The 24,376-nt window shown below is 38.6% G+C and overlaps 1 protein-coding gene across 5 annotated transcripts in view; it reads right to left on the minus strand.

The window, feature by feature from the left end:
* Positions 1-3,566: 3,566 nt before the first annotated feature.
* The window catches only part of Hers (Histone gene-specific Epigenetic Repressor in late S phase), a 573,059-nt gene continuing 552,249 nt past the window's right edge, over positions 3,567-24,376 (minus strand). For all 5 annotated transcript variants that reach the window (XM_073973463.1, XM_073973462.1, XM_073973461.1 and 2 more), the window contains exons 5-9: positions 17,131-18,054; positions 9,947-13,410; positions 9,714-9,873; positions 9,478-9,646; positions 3,567-4,806 (exon numbers count right to left, since the gene is read on the minus strand). In XM_073973463.1, coding sequence (XP_073829564.1) covers positions 4,602-4,806; positions 9,478-9,646; positions 9,714-9,873; positions 9,947-13,410; positions 17,131-18,054 — 4,922 coding nt within the window. In that variant the 3' untranslated portion in view covers positions 3,567-4,601. The remainder of the gene's footprint in view (positions 4,807-9,477; positions 9,647-9,713; positions 9,874-9,946; positions 13,411-17,130; positions 18,055-24,376) is intronic.

The following is a 24,376-nucleotide window of genomic DNA, read 5'->3' on the forward strand; positions in this document are numbered from 1 at the left end:
ATCTAATTGTTCTATTACACTTTATCAATATGCTCCTTTACGTGCAAGAGTAATGAAGTTTTACCACTTTTACTCGAAAACCGTTCCCTTAAATCCTGGCTACATAAGCTGCCTCGCCTGATTGCTTCTGATAAAAGAATAAAAACGAAAAGGACAACCTAGTTCAACATTTTATCGGCCTTTTTGTTCTTTTATTTTTATTATTGTTCTGTTCCAGAACCTGCAAGAAGCTACTAATTTTTCCTACGATAACATTTTTTCCTTTCTGTTATCGAAAAAAAGTAACCACTAGTAGATTCTTGCAGTACTGTCAGAAATGAAGCAGGCAAGCTGGCGAGGCAGCTTATGTACCCAGGCCTTTACTTTAAAAAGCATACAATTGATATGAGAGCAGTTCACAACTTTTACCATTTTTAATGTAAAGGAACAGACCATATGTGACCTTATTTAATTTACCTTGACACCAACGCTGATTGAATACACGTCGTTTGTGGCTGTTTTTTTGTGTCAACCCTTAAGGCCGCGGCACATACGGTCCGTTGTGCGTCGCGTCACGCGTCAAAAACAACAACCACATGAAAAAAGTGTAAGTGAAGCCAGCTTAAAATAAATCAACACTCAGCGTCAACGCTTAGGGCAGAAAATACAATCAACGTTTGGATAAAGTTTTCGTTTTGGACGTTTTCACACTGTTGGTGTCGACTCCGAAATTTAAAATTAATTTGAAATATATGTCGGATAAAAAGATCAACGCTGGACTTTTGTGTCGGCGTTGCCCTGTTGCTGTTGTTTTTTTCTCGACCCCCAACGCAAAACTATACTCAAACGTTGATTCTGTTTTGGCCTTTGTTATTTCACCTTATGTACGCAAAACTTTACTCAAACGTTCTTGTGGGTTCAGCTTAACGTGCATGGTACATTCACATGGTGATCCCGAAAAACATATTCACAATCAATTTAAGCCATCAATTTGCATTTAATATGTAATACCTTAATTTGCATCATAACTTGTGCGCGGCAACTTCGTTGTAACAGAAATCAACGCTAATCCAAATTACGCTAAATTCTTTGGCCGTTATTCTGAACGAAAATTCCACTAGGGTTTAAGCCTGGGCACATAAGTTACCTCGCCTGATTGTACAGTTGTATAAGCTCTGTTCCTTTACATGCAAGAATCTTCAAGTTTTACAACTTTTTACTCGAAAAGCGTTCCTTAACTTCAGACACCATTCAACTCATATGGAAGTAGATTACAACTTTTGCTACTTTTGCCAGTTTTACCATTTTCAAAAGTAAAGGAACAGACCAATAGTTTACGAATGAACCAGTTCAATTGAACGATTCATTGAAAAGAGCGTACAAACTAGATCAGTCGATATAGTTCATTATAGTTCAGTAGTTCACTGAGCACCGACCGAAAGATAAAAGCCCTGTTCCTTTACGTTCAAGAATCTTCAAGTTTTACAACTTTTTGCTCGAAAAGCGTTCCTTTACTTCAGACACAATACGATTCATATGGGAGCAGTTTTCAACTTTTACTACTTTTGCCGGTTTTACCATTTTCAGAAGTAAAGGAACAGACCAAAAATAACGATTAAATAAGGAACGATTAAAGAACGAACGATTCAGCACGTCGTTCACATACCATAATGTGGCGCCGTCGTCAGAGTTAACTGAGGACCTTGTAAAGGTAATAGTTTTGTTTATATTTTGTATTTTATACGCATATGCACACAACTTTATTCAGCGTAATTTTTGTAATTTTTATATTTTCATTTATTTTTAAACTTAAATAATTACAAATTTAAAGTTTTTAAAATTCCAAATTTGCTTTTTAGTCACACCAAAGCTATTTTCGTTGCTGAGTTCTTCAAAATATTCTCCTGTTGTTTGTTCCTTTTCGGTATACATACATATGTATGTATACATGTGTTTGTGTACGAAGTCAGAGCCGGTGAACGATAGAACAAAAAGAGAGCTGACTGGCGAGAGCTTTTCGACGAACGATTGAACTACTGAATTAAAAGAGCGACCTAGTTCGTTGAAAAAAGCTGAACTAAAAAGAGCGATCAGCAGAAAGAGCTAAAAAGTACAACTCTACCTGATTACCTTGCTTTCCTGCTTCATTTTTGACATAATAAAAATAAAAGAATAAAGAAGGCCGAGAAAATTTCGAACTGGGTTGCCCTTTTCTTTTTTATTCTTTTATCAGAAGCAAACAAGGTAAGCAGGCAAGTCAGCTTATGTACCCAGGCCTTTAGTCTCCGCCGTTTCAACTTAAATGAGGAAGTGAGAAACCCCCTGCGGAATTTACGTTCAGAATAACATCCTATATTTTCTGGCAACGTAAATCGAATGGGATTTTAATTCTTCCAAAAATCTAAACTCTACGGGTAGAGACACAATGGATTTTTGTTGCTTACTCTGCTTGATTGGCGTGAAAGCGCGACATTAAATTGTACTGTTTTTAATAGAACAGCCCTTAACGAAGCAAGATTTCAGGTGCCGAAGTTAAAAATTGTTTAACCTTGGAATTAGTTTTCGAGTTTATATTTGACATTTCATTTGACAAAAAACAATCAATTTTAAGAAAAACAATCGATGTGTGATCACAAAAAAAAAAACGGCGTAGTGAAGCAATAAAGGTGCAAACAGAATGAGAAATTCACGCGTATCCAAGCCTCAATTAATATACAAGAATAAAGAAATGCAAGATCGGATTTTAATAAGGTAGTACTTGGCCTTTATTCTTCTACATGAAATTGAGCGTGAAGCAAGCAACAAAGTTCATTGTATGTATTTTAACCTTAAAGGGCTGGGTACATAAGCTGCCTCGCCTGCTTGCGACATAACAAAAATAAAAGAATAAAGAGGGCCGAACTTATTACAAACTAAGTTGCCCTTTTTTTTCTTTTACCCAGCGTTTACACATGACAGGACAGTAGAGTACATGTATTGATTGTCAAAACCCCAAAACTTGACTGTGTGATGTAGGCGTCCAGACAACTGCAAAAACAGTTGTAAAATTATGAATGAAAATGGAAAATTCTTTTTGGGGGTGAAAGCCATTGATGAGTATATTCAGAACCCCAAAAGGCAAATCCGCCGTGAGTCGAACTTTTGAGTTATGGCGTGATGAATTTTTCACTGGAGACCCTATAAACCGTCAGAAACTAGCGGTATATCTTTGTTCGCAGTTATTTTAGCTTATTTTTAAGATGACATATCAGTCGAATCTAATGAGGACGTTTTTCGTAGAACATTTCTAACTCGCTTCCTTCCATGTCCTTTTCGTTCTTTATTTCAAGATCCACAATAAAAGTACCACAAGATGACATTTTTCAGCTTCGAATTTTTTTTGCAAAAATGTCGCTCAGAAAATTTTAGGTACTGCTCTCATTGACAACTAATCGATATTGTTCTTCAGAAAAAACTATATTTTGTTTTTCTGTATATTCGTGTTTTGTTGTTTGTTCGAATATACAGAATATACAAAAACACAAAGCATAGTTTTTTCTAATGCATATCACGGGGATTGATCTTCCATCTTAAATGAATATGCATAATTAAATCTGTCAAACTTAAGCATTTATTATTCAAAATTTCTTTAGAAGAACTTAAAAAGTTATTTCAAATAATACATATTTTTGATTTTTTAAATCTTTTTTGTAAGGAAACAAATCTAAATTTGTTGTTTATAAAACAATTTGGTTTTGGAGTTTCAAAGAACAAAATGGGATAAATTAATACATACATGTGTAGATGTAGTAATTTTCACTTCTATTTTTTAAACTTAAACTAAACAATGTGTTTGTCATTAAAGAATATATATTTTCAAAAAATATACAAAAAAAACTTAAATTTTAATTCACAAAATGTTCCTTAGCAAAAACAAAATATACAATAAAAATATAAACACTAATGTCAAATTAGCCTTGGTTTAGATTCTTATAAAAATACATAAAAAAGAAATATTACAAATAAAAATTTATATATTTTCAATACATAATTCTGTGTACGGTTTTGTGTTTGTAGTAGTTGTTGTTAATATTCTTAAATTTATGCCTAAATATTTGGGTTAAATTTTGTGGTTAGGTTTTGTTTTTCGTTTTGTTGGTAATTATTTTGCTTTTGATGTTCATCTTGGTAATACTTTGTTGTAGTATATAGAACTGATGTCTATACCTACATACATATATAAAATATATGCATATATGTTTATGTTAATGTACCTTGTATTGAATAATAGTATTTGTTATTTAGCTTCATTATTTTAATTAATATATGATGTTGTTGTGGTTGTTGATTTTTGTAATATAATTTTTTGTTTTGTTTTACATTTCCACTTTTAATTCCTCCTTGGGGAAATGTAATCTAATATACTATTCCTTAGATGTTTCCATAAAAAACAAAAAATGTTCTTAAATAAATGTTTACTGTTTCTTTAAAAGGCCTTAACAATTCATTATTACTTGTTTGTTTGTTGTATGCACTTTTGAGGTTATGTTTCTTGTATTGTATTGATATCCGTTTGCTACTCTCTTCTACGATTGCCAGAGAGTGTGCGAATACAGTTCCGTTTTTTTTTGCTTTCAAACAATCTATGAATTAACTACATAATAATCCTGTTTATTTGGCATCTTAAGAAGACGTCTAGTCCGGAATTCATATGCCCGTCGACAGAACATAACCAATTCCGGATTTGTGTTTTCTGGTACAACACGTATACTATAGTAATTGGGTCGTTTCGGTACAAGATTAACATCTTCAATATCTTCTTCAGCTGCCCGAAGTCTTCGACGATATCTGGAAGGAAAAATAGGTAACAAGAAGTTAGTTAAAAAATAATATTTCAGTATAAAGTACAGTACACATTGTCAGTTTTGAATGACGATTTTTTGCAATTATCGATAACTGTCCAATCGTCCAGCAACCACAAAATATTTTGTGGTTGCATGATGAATGACAAAAATGAACGGCCACACTAGCAAGCAACAACAAAGCTGTCATTCAAAACTGACAATGTGTACCCAGCATAACAATGGGGCAAAAAGACTTTTCCAACTGCATGTTGGCTTGCTGCGATTCTGAGCCAAAACTCTTGAACAGATATGGGTGGCCTTGGCATCTGTGAGAAAAAAGAACTACAATGTTTACACAGCCATCAGAGACAGGTGGCGACTCAGAATCCTACAGTGGTGGCAGCAAAACCGAACAATTGGGAAAATTTCAACCAAAGAGGAGGTCCACAAGACGGTGGATGAACGCAAAAAGGGAATCTAGGCTCAAAAATTAATGAAGAGGGATTTGATTTAAAGAGAATGCAAATTTGTGATGCCGCCAAGCAAAAAAAGTGGCCCAACAGTTTTGGCGGCAATTACTTAGAACAACTCCCATGCGTAATTTGCCTCAAGACTTAAAACTCTAGATCCCAGATCAGCATCCACCGCCTTCAGGACTACTGCGACACGATGTTGCTTGCTGCGTCAGAACAATTTAAAATGCATACTTTTTACAATTTGCAATAAACTCCAAGGTAATATCCTAGACAGACGGCAGCGTTAATTTGCATTAAGATGTGCATTTAATTTTAACCTGACAGACGAAAGTTTCTGCGTTTACGAAACTGCTGATTGCCCTTTTGTTGTTGTTTGCACTGTATTTTTTGCTTTCCTTGTGTCTCAGAGCATGAATATGCTCTCTCCCTCATATGAATATGGGCTCTCTTCTACGGTATTGCCATATTGAAATATCTAAATGCCCTTTAAATTCAGTTTGATTTTGTGCATTAAGAATATGGATAATGCACGAATTAATTTGAATTAAGGCAGGTAATGTAAATTAACGCTGTCGTCTGTCTAGGGTATAAGATAGAGAAAGTAGTGGACTTTATGAGTCAAAGGAATCTCACGGTCGCGACAGAACAGGAAACCAAACTCAACAACAACTGCAGCTTACAGCGTTGTGATGGTTTCAACATACTAAAGAAGGATCGTAGCAGAAGTGGAGATGGTTACTAGCTTTCCTCTTGCACCAGCCTGTTCAATACAGACACATTATGCTTGAGCGTAGCTCTAATGACCCGTACATGTAATGTATGGGGGGTAGCAGTCAGGTGTGTAACAGCCTAGTTTGAATTGCTTAAGGTATATATCACGCCGTTTAATAGCTATACTCCAGGTTATAGGCCAAACATTAGCCCGCTTTTACAAGTAACGACCAGAGGAGTATAGCGTTGGCTAAACAGATTGTTAGCTCTGCATTTTGCGTGATCAATGAGGACGCCGCTACTAGAGTTACCGGAGTGCCACGGTGTCAGCTGGTCTGACAAATGTTATCACCTGGCAACCCGTCATTTCTTTTGGATCCGACATATCACCTCTGAATGACTTATCATAAAGGGAAATATAATTGGCATAGTATCAGATGTTCGGGCAGCCGAAATGACGTTTCATGCTATCATTACAGCTGCAGTTACTCGATATATACCTGATCGTCGAATACACGAAGTGATAACAAATCTCAGAGGCGACAGAACTACCAAATGAGGGTGATGAGCTTCGCCGAGCCTACCCCAGACACCTCAGAGTTAGGTGGAGCCGGAATAAGTGAATTGTGGCCAATGGTTAAGTCACTCTCGAACCCTAGAAGGAAGGAAGACAGGACCTCAGTCACGGGGTCACATTCGACAGCATGTTCATGTCGTCCGTGCATGTCACAGCTATATGCGACAAGCTGAGATGTAGGAACAAGGTCCTCAATTCCCTAATCTCCGCAGCACTTGATGTGCACATAAAGAACCCGATGTTGACCGCATATAACGCGATAGGTCGGTCTGTGGAAAGCTATGTGGCGCCGTGTAGTCCGCAAACATAAGCGCAACGCGATGGAAAAATATTCAAAACTGTCAGAATGTAGCCCTGAGAACTGCAACAAGATGCCTTCTTATGACGTCAGTGGACCATCTGCATGAGGAGCCGAAGATTCCTCCAATACAGCAACCGTGAGAGTCATTCTCTCAGCCAGGCATGTCTAGAGGGATCTTCTTGATCTAGAAAGAGGGGTCCAATGTCATCCCTCATCTATCACAGCTGAGGAGCGTCAGCTGCCACGACAAACCAGAGTAGTTTTGCCTCAATTACAAGGGCAGGATCGATGACACCGTGCAAAACATCTGCCGAGCATGCGGCACAGGCCTGCGCAACACACTGCACCTCTTCAACTGCGCTGTCAAACTTACTCAGCTAACTTCAGTAGCTTTGAGGCTATAGCCCATCGAAGCATCCGCATCCCTTAAACTTGAGATAGACTTAGAGCCAGATTAAGTAGAAACCCGAACTTACAAACATATAATATACTGTTACAACAACATAATCTAAACCAAAAATTAATACATCAGTAAATTTAGTTGAATAACTGCGAATTTGTGGAGCCCTCAAGCCAAACACATAAGTGGCGCCCAACAGTTTCAGCACTCAAAACGAGTAACAAACACAACACTGAATGGCTGCAGCTACCCAGCTAAAATATGGAAGTCGTTGTTGCTGTTGTGGAAACCTAGGTAGAAGCATAGGTTCGATGCTGGGTTGGCAGCAGTTGGTCGAAACACTATGATTTCGGGACAATCCGGTACGAAAGAACCCGCTGCCGTGGAATTGAATGGGAGCCGGTGTTTCAGTGCCTGTTTTGATGCGGTGGAAAGAAAGACGCGAAAAAGGTACTCCGTTCGTTAAATTTTAACAGCATTTGTCGTTCGCTACTCAAAACCAAATCAATTTATAGATTCCCACCAGCGACGGCATCAGTGTGTAAAGCTGTAAACACATCCAACGTTTGGGTAAAATTTTGTGTTTGGCATTGACGCCCAAAAATGTCTCTTCTTCTATTTCTCTCTGTGATGCACACAACGACGCGCAGTTTTAGACTTCAAAGTTAAAAAAAATTTAAATATGATGTTTTGAAGCCGGCGTTGGTTTTGACAGGCCTTAAGGCCTGCGTACATAAGCTGCCTCGCCTGGTTGCCTTGCTTTCCTACTTCATTTCTGACATAATAAAAATAAAAGAATAAAGGAGGCCGAGCAAATTTCGGACTGGGTTGCCCTTTTCTTTTTTATTCTTTTATCAGAAGCAAGCAAGGTAAGCAGGCAAGGCAGCTTATGTACCCAGGCCTTAAAGGACTGATTGTCTTGCTTTCCTGCTTCATTTCTGACATAATAAAAATAAAAGAATAAGGAAGGCTAGTCAAGTTTCGAACTAGGTTGCTCTTTTCTTCTTTATTCATTTATTTTTGTTATGTCAGAATTGAAGCAGGTCTTTAAAGGCCTGCGTACATAAGCCGCTCGGCTTTCTTACTTAATTCATTTCTAGTAAAGCAATAAAGAAATGTCAGAACCACATTTCAATTAGGTCGAACTTGGTCTTTGGTCTTTTACCAGAAATGAATTAAGCAAGAAAGCCGAGCGTACATAAGCTGCTTTGCCTGATTGCCTTGCTTACCTGCTTCATTTCTGACGTAATAAAAATAATAGAATAAAGACGAAATTTCGAACTGGGTTGCCATCAGTTGGAAATTGGGTCGGCCTTCTTTGTTCTTTTATTTTTTTATTGAAGCAGCAAAGCAAGGCAATCAGGCAAAGCAGCTTATGTACGCAGGCCTTTAAGGCCTCGTTGCCTGGCTTTCTTGCCTTGCTTCATTTCTGACATAATAAAAATAAAAGAATAAAGAAGTACAACCTGATTCGAAATTAACTCTGCGTCCTTTATTCTTTTATTTTTATTGTGTCAGAAATGACGCAAGGCAAGAAAGCCAGGCGAAATGAAGGAAGCCAGGCGGCGAGGCTTCTTATGTACCGAGGCCATTAGACTTTGTTCATGTGGTTGTTGTTTTGACGCGTAAAATGACGCTCAACGGACCGCTTGTATTTGGCCCCTTAAGCGGGCTACACACGATCAGTTTTGACTGTCACTCTTGCTCATTCATCAGACAACCAAAAAGGTTTTGATGTTGTTGGACAGTTTCGACAGTCAAAACTGATCGTGTGTACCCCACTTTAGAAACATTTAACTTATAATTTGATCCCTAGAAATATTAAAAAAGGAAAACTTAGTCCCGATTTACATTAGGCGATTTTCTTTGCGGGAATTTGTCTCCTTCTCCTTTAAACTTGCCTCTTGCGTAAAGCCATATTTATATAGGGCAATTTTCCTTGCGGTAATTATCAGTTTGTAGGTGAGAGGGTGTTGAGAGGCAAAGGGTTGTCATATACCTCACCATCTCTCTCCATCAAACTGACAGTTGCCGCAAGGAAAATTGTTTTCAAAACGAAAAATATAAAAGGAATTGCCTGAAAATTGGCGGTTCGAGCATTTTTTTTGCACTTCCATTCCCCATACGTGTCTCTTCTACAAACTGAGACTTGCCGCAAGTAAACTTGCCTAATGTAGATTGGGACTTAAAAATCGCCTCTCCGATCTTACCTGCAATATTCACTAAATGTCAAAACATAGCATTTATCTTCAATACAGGCAACGGAATTGTGATCACGATGACGTGAGGCATAAACTTCATCGGGGCTATCGGTTGATTGGCGTCCCTGTTCCGTGTGTTCGGGGCGATAGTACCACAAAAGAGACATCATCATTTCACCTAAAAAAAAGAAGACGGATATTTAAGTATTTCATAAAACTAATAATCTCGTTTCATAAAATCTTACCATCCTCAGGATTTTCCCACAGATGTGCCACCTTGGCGACATACGGCAATTCATTGTCTTCGTTAGCCTTTAGAAGAACACAATCACGGGTGCGTATAATATCACCCTCACTGTGGCGCATAGCAGGATAACATGTACGTATTACCAAAGGATCATCGCTCTAAAGAAGAAGAAAATTCGAAATTATTATGAAAATATGAAAGAGAAAATATTGAGTGCGGTTGGAAACGTACATTTAAGAAGACAGCTCCTTGGAATTGTTCACCTTCCCATGTCCAGCCGTTATTCCATTTTGGCACAACATCATTGCGTGGGGCCGGCGGCAGTGTTTCATCCAATTCAAATGACACTGTGGAATGTTTCAACTTTGGTCGCTTGCGATTGCCGAATTTGGAACGTGAACGATTACGTTTGACTCCATGATGGTGACATACCACCCGGGGCATTGGAGGTAATGTGGGCTGTATAAATAGTTGTTGCTGCTGCTGAGGGGTTTGTGATGTTGTTGTTACAGTGGCTTTGGAATGTTCTATGAGAGAGGTCTGGTCTCCCGTTACCGGTTGGCATTCTTGGCCGTTGGCTAACAAAACCGATTCACCTTCACTTACGTTTGATGTGTTTTGAGTGTTTAATGTGACATTGGTATTATTTGTTATGGGGTCCCCGTCCCGCACCACTGTACCAGTCAGTGTTTCTTCATTTATTTCAGTCGCAGCGGGATTTCTGACGACCTCAGCTTGTTGAGTATCTTGCAGAGGTTCCTTAATGCAAATTTGAGCTTCTTTAGGAATTACATTGTTATTATTGGTTTCCACGGCCATACCACTACTTGGTCTGCTATTTATCTGATCGCCCATTGTAGAATTCTTAGCAGAAGAATTTTCAGCTGAACTTCTTTCCTTTGATTTTGATTTTTTAGCAGGTTTCGTTTCACCTTTTGGCTTTTTCGATTTTCCTTCTTTAGCACTCTTTGTTTGTTTGGGTTCTGTGGATTTCGACCTGTTTTGGTCGAGACATTCTCTGCTATCTGCCATCATCTGATCACTAGCCATCATTGTGTGCGTTACGTCCACCGGCATCGCTGATTTTGAGGTAGTTATCGATGCTAGCGGTGGAACTGTATCTAAAACTGTTCGGATATTTAATGGTTCTGGTGTTAGGGAATTTTGAACTTTAAGAGGTTTCTTGGTTTCCGATTTGGAACGTTTTTCCGAAGTGGTTTTTGATTTTTTGTGAATTTTGTGAGCCAAAGGACTGCGACCTTCCTTGGCGGCTGGTGGCTCATTTGTTGTGCTGGTGGACTTGTGTAGATCAAGGGGACTAGAAGAACATGTGGTGCTGGTGCTGCTGGCGACCAGTGATGATGATGTGCGACATTCAGGTTCAGAAAAGTAACCTCTGGCCACAGCATCAATCGTTTCAAGTAAATGCAAGGGTATGGCTGGTTTCTTGGGTGGTTTACCTCGTTTGGGCGAGGGTTTGGGTGTGGTTTGAGGCGAGAACTTGGCACCTGCCGTTTCACTTTCTCTAACTATGCAGGGCAGCTCCTGTTTTCCGTTTTCCAACATTTCCACATCATCTTCTATTAAATTAACTACCTCATCTTCTTCGGCTTCTTCTTTTTTAATTGGTTGGTCGTAACTCTGATGCAGTTCTGGGGGTTTGTGTTCACCCTTAATATCTTGATGGTTGGTCACTGCCGCTGCCTCTTTGGCTTCCTTGCGTTTTTGCCTTAGCTCAGCTCTCCTCTGCTCCTTAGTTTCACGTCTTCGTTTTTCCATGGCTGCAAGCTTCTTCTTGCGTATCCTCAAACTTTCCTTTTGCTGATCGGTTAGCATCAATTCTCTCCTCCTTATGCCATTGTTGAGACCTCCACTACCTTTAGGTGACTTCGAGGAGTGAATACGTCCAAATCGTGATTTCTTTTCGAATTTTCGACTTAAGCAAAGATACGTTTTGGGTTCGGCTTGTTTGATAAGACTTTTATAGCTATTGGGAGGTGATTTTTTACATTGATTTTTGTTGATTTCCAGAATGCCTCTACGTTTCCCTGAGCATTTGGGCGCCACAGGACTGTGACACAAATCGAGCACCTCATCATCCGATGTTGTCGAGAGATCAATGTCACAATTGACTGCTGGCAGGGGTGAGAAGGGTTTAGACTGTCTTGAGGCCAATAGACGCATTCTACCATGGGATTTTCCCAATCCCTCGCCACCGAAGCTATTGGGTGCCACTTTTGTTTCTTCGCTTGGCGGCGTAACAATTTCACAATCTAGTTCAACCTTTACCTTACTCTCGTGTAAAATTTCACTGAGTGTAATCGGCTCAGCTTTTATGATTTTAAGCTCTTCTTTCTCTTGAGTGATATGTTTTTGAGAAGATGATTGCTGATTGGCAGTTTGTGGCGGAACAGCATTTGAGCGTTGCTGCAGTAACATTGTATCGATCAGCTCTTCTTCTAGTTTGATTTTCTCGGATTTGATTTCGGCCTTTAGCAATAGTGGGGACTGGACTTCATCAATTTCCTGTTTGGTGATAACATTGTGGACAAAGAAGTTGGCAGGCGATGTGGGTGTTACCTTGGATAGGCTATGATGTTCAGGTGTTGTGACTTTTTGGCCAATGGAAGGTCTTGCCTGGGGCGCTGTGGCCACTTGTGTTGTTGGCGTTGATGCGCTACTGTGTAATGGTGATGCAGGCTGTGACGCATTGCGCCCTTGTGGACACAAAGGTTGGGGTACCGTTGGATTTGTGGGAACTACATTGGAATTCGCATGATTGGCAGCACCAGCATAGACCATATTCCAGGCCATTGATTTACCAATGCGTGCCCTTCTACCCACGGTGGTTATTTGGGGAGATTTGGTTACATTTGCCACGGGTACGGTGGCATTTACCCCATTCGGTAATGGCGGTGTGTTTGTGGTCAAATCATAAGCCTCTATGGGTTGTGCGGAACGTAATTGAGGCGTGATTTCCACATCGGTACTATTCGCCGTCTTCTCAATTACATCTTCATGATCCTGAATATCGACTACCGCATGTTTTTCTATGGAATCCCTTAGCTTATCTTCATTTGTACTATAACAGTCGGGCGGTGTAAGAGGTGTTACAACATTCTCCTCATACTGGCTCTTGTTGTCTGTATCATCAACAGATAGTTCAGTTTTCACCGCTATCGTTAGTAAGGGGATTTTATTGGGGTTCGGTATTGTCGTCGCTTCTGTTCGTTTGTTCGCTTCCATTGGGGTGGTGTGCAGATTTTTAACTGGGCCTCTATTGGTGTTTACGGCATTATTGTTGGTGTTGTTGACATTTATTGTTGCTGTTGTATTATGGCGATTACTGTTGTTGTTCGTCGTCATACTCGTATCGTTCGGCTTGATGTGTTGTTGTTGTTGCTGCTGCTGCTGCAAACTCAATGCATTCAAGGTGTTGTTGCTGCAATGATTGTTGTTCATTGATGACACCGTGGATGCTATTGTTGAGTTGTTGTTGCTGCTGCTGCCGCTGTGATTGAGTGAAGTATTGCTGCTGTTGCCGTTGAGAGTGTGATTGACATTGTTGCTGCTGTTGCAATTGCTGCCGCTGCTGTTGTTGTTGCTGCTGCCGCTGTTGCTACCAATATGAGGCCCAGTATGGACGTTTTTTGGACACGATTGTTGCATTGGACACGGACATTGTGGTGGATAATCTGAAATGAGAGAAATGAAAAGGCAAATTTTTAATGAAAGACTTTAGATTTCGGATAAGCAGATTAGTTTGGAAGTTTCAAAATAATTAAATATCCCTTATGACACTACGTATACGTAGGGTGTTACACCGATAGAATTTTATCTATTAGATACTGCCCATACACAGTCTGTAATATGGTACTATAAAACTTTTTAGTCCTCAATGTCTTGGGAAAATCAGGGGTCATATTCAGTTGCAAAAGAAAGCAGTAGAGGTGAGCGAAGTCGAAACCGAAATCTGGCGACCAATGGATATCTAAATAAATGTATAAATCAAGAGAGACAAATCCGTAACTGCGAAAAATCTGAATCTCAAGTTCCAAGAATTCCACAACCGGACCAATAACGGCTATACGTGTTGTGGATATAGCAATAGTTTCCCTGCTAAGTACCAGAAAAAGTATGGGTAGTAGAACCAGGAGTGTATGTACGCTGAATCTTCAAAATGAAAAAAAAACTTTGACTATGGAAGTGGAGACTGGTGGAAAATCGGCGACATTCCAAGGTTTCTGGAGGCTTCTGGCATTGTACACCTCTCGATGATGGACCCGCCATTACCAGACAATAAAAGCTACTGTCAATCTAAGGAAGGGGTGTAATTTTTTCATTGTTGGAAAAGCAGAAGGGTAACCTTTGGTTTTACGAATTCCCGTATTCTGTTCAAATAACGGCTTGACGTATGACGGAATATTGTTAATTCCACAAAATGAGGACGGACTTCTAAAAATGAACAACCTTCATGAATACTGATTTCTTGGCCTATGCATGTTTTTTTCACAAGGTAAAACTATATCCCAACGAAACAGTTTTATAGTCTGCTTCTATGTAGTATTTTTAGAGCCTGAGTAATGGGGCGTATAACTAACGGCAACAGTTGTACGCACTAGGGTACAAATCACAATTTCTACGGTGGCCTACTATTCTATAGAAGACCGGTGGTCAGCTATTGTATTCTATAGAAGACCCCTACGGTGGACTGCTAATGTATAGAGGTCTGCTATTGTATAGAGAACCTCTGCTGTGGTTTGTTATCGTATAGGAGACCCCTCCTATAGGAGGTCTTCTATTCTATAGAACATACCTACAGTGCTGTGCTATTCCGTAGAAAAGCTTTACGGTGGTCTGCTGTTCTATAGAAGATCCCTGTGGTGGTCTGCTATTCTAGAGAAGACCTCTGCGGTGGTCTGCTATCCTATAGGAAACCCCTGAGGTAGCCCGTTAACCTATAGGCCCCTGTGGTGTGCTACTCTATAGGAGACCCCTACGGAGACCTGTTATTCTATACGAGACCTCTACAGTGGTCTGCTATTCTATGGAAGACCATACGGTAGTCTGCTATTGTATAGAAGATACCTACGGTGGCCTGCTGTCCTATACAACACCCATGCGGTAGTCTGCTATTCTATACGAGACCCCTACGGTGGTCTGTTATCCTATAGGCGAACCCTGCGGTGGTCTACCAACCTATAGGAAACCCCTACTGTTGATCGCTATCCTATAGGAGACCCCTACGGTGGTCTGCTATTATATTTAAAACCCCTACGGTGATCTGCTACCCTATAGAAGATCCATACGGTGGTCTGCTATTTTATAGAAGACACCTACGGCGTTCTTCTATTCTATAGAAGAATGATCTGCTATAGTATAACAGACTTCTAGTGTGGTCTGCTATTCTATAGAAGACCTCTACGGTGGTTTGCTAAGCTTTAGAAGACCACTACGGTTCTCTGCTATTCCATTAAAGGATAACAGAAGAAGGTCTTCTATTCTATAGAAGACCTTTACGGTAGCCCGATTTTCTATAGAAGACCTTTACGGTGGTCTGCTATCCTATAGAAGACGCCTGCTGAGGTCTGGTATTCTGTAGCAGATCCCTGCGATGGTCTGTCATCCTATAGGAGACTCCTACTGTGGTGTACTATTCTATAGGAGACTCCAACGGTGGTCTACGGTGGTTTGCTAACCTTTAGAAGACCACCACGGTTCTCTGCTATTCCATAAAAGAATAACAGAAGAAGGCCTTATATTCTATAGAAGACCTCTACGGTAGCCCGATTTTCTATAGAAGACCTTTACGGTGGTCTGCTATCCTATAGAAGACGCCTGCTGAGGTCTGGTACCCTGTAGCAGCTCCCTGCGATGGTCTGCGATCCTATAGGAGACTCCTACTGTGGTGTACTATTCTATAGGAGACTCCAACGGTGGGCTGCTGTTCTATAGAAGACCCCTGCTGTACTCTGCTATTCTATATAAGACACCTACGGTGGTCTGTTATCCTATGGGGACCCCTGCGGTGTTTTTTATCCTATATGAGACTCCTACTATGGTGTGCTATTCTATTGGAGACCCCCTAGATGATCTGTTATTCTAAATGAGACCCTTACGGTGGTCTTCTATTCTATAGAAGTCCCCTACGGTGATCTGCTATTGTATGGAAGACTCCTACGAAGACTCTGCGGTGGTCTGTTATCCTATAGGAAACCCTGAGGTGATCCGTTATCCTATAGGAGACCCTTGCGGTGGTATATTATCATATATGAGTCTCCTACTATGCTGCGCTATTCTATAGAAGACCCCTACGGTGATCTGCTATTCTATAGAAGATCCCTAAGGTGGTCTGCTATTGTATAGAAGACCCCTGCGGTAGTCTGTTATCGTATAGGAGACTCTTGCTGTGGTCTGTTATCCTATAGGAGATCACTGCGGTGGTGCGCTATTCTATAGGACAGCCCTACTGTGCTCTTTTGATCTATAGAAGACCCTTACCGTGTTCTTATATTCTATTGAAGATCCTTACAGTGTTCTTCCATTCTACAGAAGACCCCTACGGTGGTCTGCTATACTATAGAAGAGCCCTATGGTGTTCTTCTATTCTATAGAAGACTTCTACGTTGGTCCTCTATTCTACGGTTCTTCTATTGTACGGAAGACCCGTACAGTGTTCTTCTATTCTATAGACGACCCTTAAAGTTTTCTTCTATTCTATTCCTATGGAAAACCCTACGATGTTCTTCTATTCTATTCCTATGGAAACCCCTACGATGTTATTATATTCTATAGGAGATCCCTACGGTTTTCTTCTATACTATAGAAGAAGAAGACCTCAACGTTGGGCTTCTATTCTACAGAAGACCCATGCGGTGTTCTTTTATTCTATAAAGAACCCTTACAGTGTTCTTTTATTCTACAGAAGACTCCTACGGTGGTCTGATATACTATAGAAGACCCCTAAAGTGGTCTGCTATTCTATAAAAAACCCCTACGGTGGTCTGTTATTCTATAGAAGACCCCCGACATGTTCTTCTATTCTGTAGAAGATCCCTACTGAGTTCTTCTATTTTATAGGAGACTTCTATTCTATAGAAGACCACTACGGCTGTCTTCTATTCTATAGAATACCTCTACGGTTGTCTTCTATTCTATAGAATACCCCTACGGATCTCTTCTATTCTATAAAATAGAAGAACCCTACTATGTTCTATTTTATAGAACACTATAGTTGTCTTATATGAAGACCCCAACGGTGTAGGTATAAGTTCTGATGTACCTATTAAATTGCTTCCAAGGTAGCAATGACGTTCTGTTTAAATATCACCTTTTCAAATATCAGTCTCCTTCCCCCATGCTCTTTCATCACACTCTAACATTAAACTTAAAGTAAGAACCATACTTTTCCTTACCCATATACGGTGCCTGAATACTGCGTGTATAACATTGACCGGCTGCACCTGCGCCAGTACCATAACCCGGATAATAGCCCTGTGGTCCAGCCGCTGCATAATGTTCCAAATGTTGACCATGTCCGGCTGGGGGACCTGATGGCACCAATTGTGTACCACCGGGTGGTGGTGGCGGTTGACCTGCCTGGTTGGGTGGTGGTGGTCCTCCTCCGGCCATTTGTGCTGCACTAGAACCAGCTGTGCTTGGTGGTGGTGGTGGCCCCTGATCATATAGATCCGATGGTGGTGGCGGATGTCCTGGCTGATAGTAGGGATAACGTCTGTAGGGCGAATGATGTGGTGGTGGAGGGGCGCTTTGATAAACTTTGGTTGTGGGGAAATATGGTTGATAGGCAGGTGGTGAATAACACATTGGTTCACCGGGATACGGTGAATAATAACTTGCAGGATATGCTGGAGGATAATGCATTTGGGCATGCATTGACCGGGGATATGGTGGGCTTTGATGGGCTGCCGCGGCTGCTGCTGCTGCGGCAGCTGCATGAGCGGCTGCCTGTTGATGTAGCTGGTGCTGCTGTTGTTGTTGCTGCTGCTGCTGTTGATTGTGATGGGCTGCTGCGGCTGCCGCCGCTGCTGCAGCAGCACTACCATTACCACTTTGTGTTGAATAACGATATGGTGCCAAATCACCACCGCTTAGCAGTAGCTCAGAATCTCCACCCTCGCTGGGGTTTGTGTTTGACTGGCCGCCGGCAGAAATGTCACCACCATCGACAGCCGATGATTGTGTTTGGGATTTGACTTTTGTATTGGTCGTTGCTAACAATGGCACATTTGGTGGTATCGATGATGGTGGTGGTGGTCCAGCTGTGACGGGCTGTATAACGTGGGGTGAGATCAATGGACCCGCTGGTTGATAATAACCTGGAAAATAAGATAAAAATTAAAATATTTTTTAGTAAATATTGCTAAATTTCAAAGTAAGTTTATAAAGTTGTTAAAAGGGTGCATCAGGAGTTGATGTTGATAACCGGGTTTCGATTCAGATATAAAAAAATATATGTAAGAATGTATATTGGTAAGTATGGACATCAGATTTGAAAGATTCCGTCGGAAATAAGCCAACGTTAGTAGAAACTTGCGAATGTTTTTAAATAAACACATTGTTTTTTGTACCCATTCAACTTAACCTATAAAATTGTAGTAAAAATCCCAAATCGACAGCAATTTTTGGTTTACAGTAGCAGTATCAGCATTTCTGCACAACATAACTTTTTAGGCCGTTGTTATCGGTAGTCTTTAGTAGCCAAAGCATAATCAATGTTTTGTCGATTATTTTTCCGTTGTTTTTCGTTTTTATTTTTTGGCCACCGCTTAGAGATGAATGCCTGTTTAATAGCAACTAAGCAATCGTATGCAACCAGACTCCTTGCTGGGGGGCTTAACAATCAACATTTGAAGTTAAACATTACCCCCTACCCATGATTAGGTAGTCGGGCTTATGGCCTGTAAACTATATGACAGGCATCGTCACAATAACGCCGTGGGCCATAACTAGCTAGCTTGTTGGCTATCTAGCTTGCTGGCTAAGCTAACTTGGTAAAGATAATCTTGGTCATATTCATTGTAATCATCGCCATTGCCGAAGTCGTAGTTGCTTGTATTGTTGTTTTTGTTGTTGCTTGTGATGTTTGGAAGTATTGTAATTGCAAAATGACTTTAAGACCTTTTCATTGCTAAAAGAATTGACAGGCGAACCAAGTCGACAACCAAAAAAGAAATTACATGCAATTAGTTGTTGGTTTTCTTGTTGCGAGTGTTATAAGAGTTTGGATGTTGTTGCTGTTGTTGTTGACTAATGGAATAATGGGATTATTATTGATTATAACAAGGAAAACGCTTTCACTTTATTATTATTTATCCATGTAGCCATTAAATCGTTCCATAAATCAGATTTATAATGAAGATATTAAATCGCAATCAAACTTTCACTGCTGCTGATGGGAATTCATTTAATTTTGAAAATAAAGAAATTAATATTCGAATTGAAATTATTTGGGGCCTTCGGCAAAAATGCAGATAGATTTCAATTATGTATTTGGGGATAGTAAATATAAAGGATTTTTTTCCGGCAATGTCCTTAAGAGTAAAGGTATCAACTAACATTTATTATGTTGGCTAGGTCAAGTCATAATCATGAATGAAGTAGAAAGTATTGACCATTTGCGAAGGAGGTTCCAGAAGAAAAGGACCGAAATTCCTCATTTTAGTTGTTCACCGTAGGATTGTTTAGAACTTATGGGTAGACATCGGATTTTAGAATGTTTTTTATTTCTTATCCGATTGGACTCAAATTTTGGATCTAGGCGTTTTGAGGGTCAATTTTTCGATATTTAGGGTCATATCAAAAATATGCAAAAAATATGCAAAATATATGCAAAAAATATGCTAAATATGCAAGTGTTTTTTTTGACAAAAATCGTCAATTAAATTTGGAAAATCATCAAAAAAGCATTCTAAATTAAGTTTTTTGACGTTTGACATAGTTTTTTGCAGATTATTATGTTATTGAGACTCTCCAGATATTCCGCCACAGCAATAAATCTAGACTAACAAGACCTGTATCAGTTTTCATAAGGTGAGAAAATGTCAAATAACCCAGCATTCCTATTACAACATAATTTGCTTCCTATACAAATGTAGATAGATAATGGAAAAATTTCAAAAACTCAATCAGAAATGTCAAAATCAACGTGTACAAATATGGTGATAGTTTCTAATCGGCCAAAATTGTCTAGCAAAAAAACCAAGGAGCTAGAGTTAGTCATCGCTATTTTTGTTTAGATAAAAGCGCAATTTTTTCTACTTACGATACGATTTTTTTTTTCCACTTACGATTCCAGGTTCTGGTATATAACTATAATTAGAAGTATACGTTTTGAATATCCACATATTAGGTTTAAATATATTTTTTAGTCCTTTATTCTGTATATACAGACATAAATTGGCAATTTTTGTTCTTTGTGGTCAAAAAGCTTCTTTGGAAAAATGCTCTAACTGCCGCTCTAATATTGATGACATGGTTTTATTTTAATGCACTAAAAATACATAACTTTATAATATCGATCTATATTGTACTCATACAACCGCTTCATGCAGAATTGGAAAATGATCACTCCTCGGTGAAAAGTAATGCATTATTGTTATACCCATCCACGATGAATAATAAGCAAAATGAAGAACGCCCAATGATTAGTGCAAAATGACATCACTAAGAAAAACCACTCAATAGAGTGGTAGTGGTAAAATAAGTCAAAAACCTTGAAATTGTCTTTAAAATGGCAAAACCACTCACATATTTCTGCTAGAAAAGTATTTGGAATGCTAAAAAAATATAGTTCATTCATTCCTGCTACAGGACAACAATTTTGATAACACAGTCGAAAAGTCATAACCCTTTTGTATACCCCTTTTTGTACTAATTATTACCAATGCTTCGAATTTTGGCAGTTGTTTAAAGAAGAAGTTGGTAAAAAATTGTTTCAGCAACATTTAGTAAAAATTATCGAGTACAAGGACAAACCTTTCATGACACATTAGTCTTGTTGCATAGGATATAAATAAATATATTAAGAAAAATATTCGCCGCAATATTGTCATTAAAGTTGCCAAATGCACTATACACCTAAAAGGCACAGATTTCAAGGAATATTTATTTACAAAACGATGAAATTCCACATCTGTCTCTAGGTTTGCTTACATCCTGATGCAAACTATAAAAACGCCATATTTCTAGCACTACTTTCACAATCTGATTGGCTTTTTCTGGAACAAATACGGGCAATGCCAATAAAAATGTCCGGATTGTTGAGTAGAAAAATCTCACTATTTTTTAGAGCACTTCCATTTAAGTGTTCGTTATTAGCAATTACAATTTAAAAAAGTATTATTATAATTAACTTCCACGAGTGATTTAATCATATAAAATAATTTATTTTCCTTACAATACGTTAATCCGAAATATTTGATAATTCGGACACCGCCGAAACCTGTGGTGTAGGGATTATCGCGAATGTACTGTATATATGGGAGCAATATCCAAATCTGAATCGATTCTTACCAAAATAGGGATCGCCCTAGGGCCAAAAAAATTCCCAATTTTTATGCGAAGTGGTCTATAAATGTGACCTGTGCTTTGCTTTCAAAAAGACATGGCGAGATGGATAAGTGCGAATCTATGCAGATCATCAAAAGGAACTGTGGGTCTATTTCGTTTCATTTTGCATGTTGCAAACTCATTCGCTAAGACATAATACCCTTAGGGTATTAAAATATAGTTATCAGTGCAATCATGGATAAAAATTCCGTGCAGAATTTGTTTCCTTTCCCCAATTTCACAATTTTTTATTTCCGTATTTATGCCCAAAAACGGAACATTTTTTGTCGATTCGACTAGAATACGCCATAATGAAGCGAATCTAGTAGTTTTCAACTTTTAACAAATATTGATTTTAAAAGAATTTCACTTTTTAAAATCATTTTCCGTGTGGAAAATTCAGAGGGAAATATTCATGATGGCACCGTATATATTTTTTATATGTTTTTAATAAAATATGAAAGATTTTATGTAATATTCAATATTTTCTTAGTCTTAATTTCTAGCTCATTTGTTATTGTCAGACAATTTTGGCCCAGCAGAAACTATCAACATATTTGGATACGTACATTTTGACATTTCCGATTGAGTTTTGTATTAGAAAGCAACTTATGTTGTAATAAGAAGGCTGGACTAAGTCTTTTAGTCCAGATTTATTGCTGTGGCGGAATAATAATTAATAACATGATAATCTGCTAAGAAATCGACGTTTAACGGCAATAAACTTAATTTAGAACACTTTTTGATGACTTTCCAAATTTAATTTTATGATTTTGTCAAAAAAAATCACTTGCATATTTTTTTTGCATATTTTGCATATTTTTTTGCATATTTTGCATATTTTTTGCATATTTTGTGCATATGCAAAATATGCAAATATGCAAAAAAATAAAAAATATGAGCCTGTCATTGCATTCAGTTTTCTTCAAAACGAATTTTGGTCCAATCAGAATTTTCGTATCTTTATTAATAAAAAATATGCAAAAATGCAAAATCCGATGTCTACTTATGGGTTATCATCGCAACAGCAAGAAATGCATTCCCGGGGTTACCGAAGAGATTACATACCTTGCTGGAATGAAAAAAGCTAACAACTTCTGGAAGAGTTCCGCTCCAGCCAAAGCTCAGAAGTTGCAGATGAGTTAGTAACAAGTAAAAAATAACACCATAAAATATTCTGAAATAAAACGGAATATTTATTTTCTTTTCTGTCCTCAATTTTAGGCGGAGATATTTTTATTTTACCTAAATAAGGTAAAAATGCATATAAAAATGTCTACAATCGGTGGGCACATTTACAGATAGTTCCGTCAAAAATTGTAGCTAAAATCCTTAAAATACCGAAAATCGGTAGGTACCGTTATACGAGAAATACCGAAAGATGGACCTTTGTTCACAGTTTTTGGTGGAGATGTTTTGTGATCACTAGGAACCTCAACTGTCAAATGACAGATAGTTCGGTTAAAAATTGTAGCAAAAATCCGCCAAATACTAAAAATCGGGAGGAACTGTTACATGGGGGCTATACCCAAACATTGACCTATGCTGACAATTTTTGGAAGCGATGTTTTTGTGACCACTGGGAACCCCAAACGTCAATCTACAGGTGGTTCGCCTAAAATGCCAAAAATACCGAAAATCTGGAGGTACCGTTATATGGGGGCTACACCAAAACATGGACCTATGTTACAGCTAGTTTGGTAAAAAAAATGTAGCTAAGATCCTCAAAATACTGAAAATCGGGAGGTACCGTTATATGGGGGCTATACCAAAACGTGGACCTATCTTCGAACTTGACCTGCCTATGGAAAAAAGACACTCGCGTGCAAAATTTTAGCGTTCTATCCCAATTATTGCGGACGCTAGAGAGATTAAAACAGACGGACAAACGGACTGACATGGCTAGATCGTATTAAAATGTTATCCTGATTAAGAACATATATACTTTATAGGATCGCAAATGATTAATATACCCTCCATACTATAGTGGAGGGTATAAAAAGATTCCCACGAACCAGGGTAGGAGTCTTTCATAATATACAAATGTGTTGAGACTTTATCTTATCGTAAAGTCCGAAAGTTCCGACATTACGCTAAGGGTTTTAAGCAATCAAAAAATGTGACATTTAATTTTCTTTGCATTTTCAGTAATCTACAAATACATTCGACGCTGTATTTGCCAACCGAAATGGCGCTTAATAAGTCCAAAAATTTCAAGTTTATATGTTGAAGTTTTTCCCTGAGTGTAGCACAAGTTTAATAAAAATATGTGTATGTTTATGTGCAAACATTTCCTCATTTGCGCCGTTAAGGCTGGAAAAGAAACAAAAAAATAACTCTGGATGCAACTTTTCCTCTATCAGCAACAATAACAAAAACAACAGTAACTGATGCTGGTTGCTTGCCTGCTTGCTCGGCTGGTTGACTACGATAAAAGAGTTATGTAAAAATATTTTTTACTTTGCATTTCTTTTTCTGCGCTTAAAAACGACTTGGAAAAACTATGTTCCCAGTTGTTTTTGTAATCATTGGTGTTTTTCTGCTCAGTTATGGAACCGTTCGTTTAGTTGGGTATATGTTTCAACTGTTTTTTTTTTCTCCTGGATTGGCTGAAAGTTGACAGCTTTGTGTGTTTGCTGATATTTGTCGTCGTAGTCTTTGTTGTCAAAGTTGTTGCCATTGCTGTTATGCAGCAGTTACTGTTACTGTTGTTATTTTTGTTGCTGCTGCTGTTATTTATCGTTTAGTTGGAGTTTCGGCTTGTTAAGACTGTTGATAAATCTAATTTTTGTTTTTGTTGTACACAAAAAATTTCCTGATTTGAACAAGAGTAGGAAAAATGATTTTCCCGATAAAAATCTGGTTAAACTCTTACTGTCCATAAAAAATCAGCAAAAAACAGTGAGGCAGCAACAGTTTTACATGACATTTGCTTATAAAGTTATTTCCTGTCATTGCCATTTGAAATGGTTTTTGCCATTTTATGTAGATTTTATTAGAGAAAATTACCAATTTTTGATACAAATCGTAGAATAATTTCCGTATTAAATGGGTGTTGTTATTGTTGTTGATAGTTATGGTCATTTAATG

The sequence above is a fragment of the Musca autumnalis genome, unplaced genomic scaffold (genome assembly GCF_047663935.1).
Source record: "Musca autumnalis isolate F117 unplaced genomic scaffold, ASM4766393v1 scaffold_3, whole genome shotgun sequence".
Lineage (NCBI taxonomy): Eukaryota > Metazoa > Arthropoda > Insecta > Diptera > Muscidae > Musca > Musca autumnalis.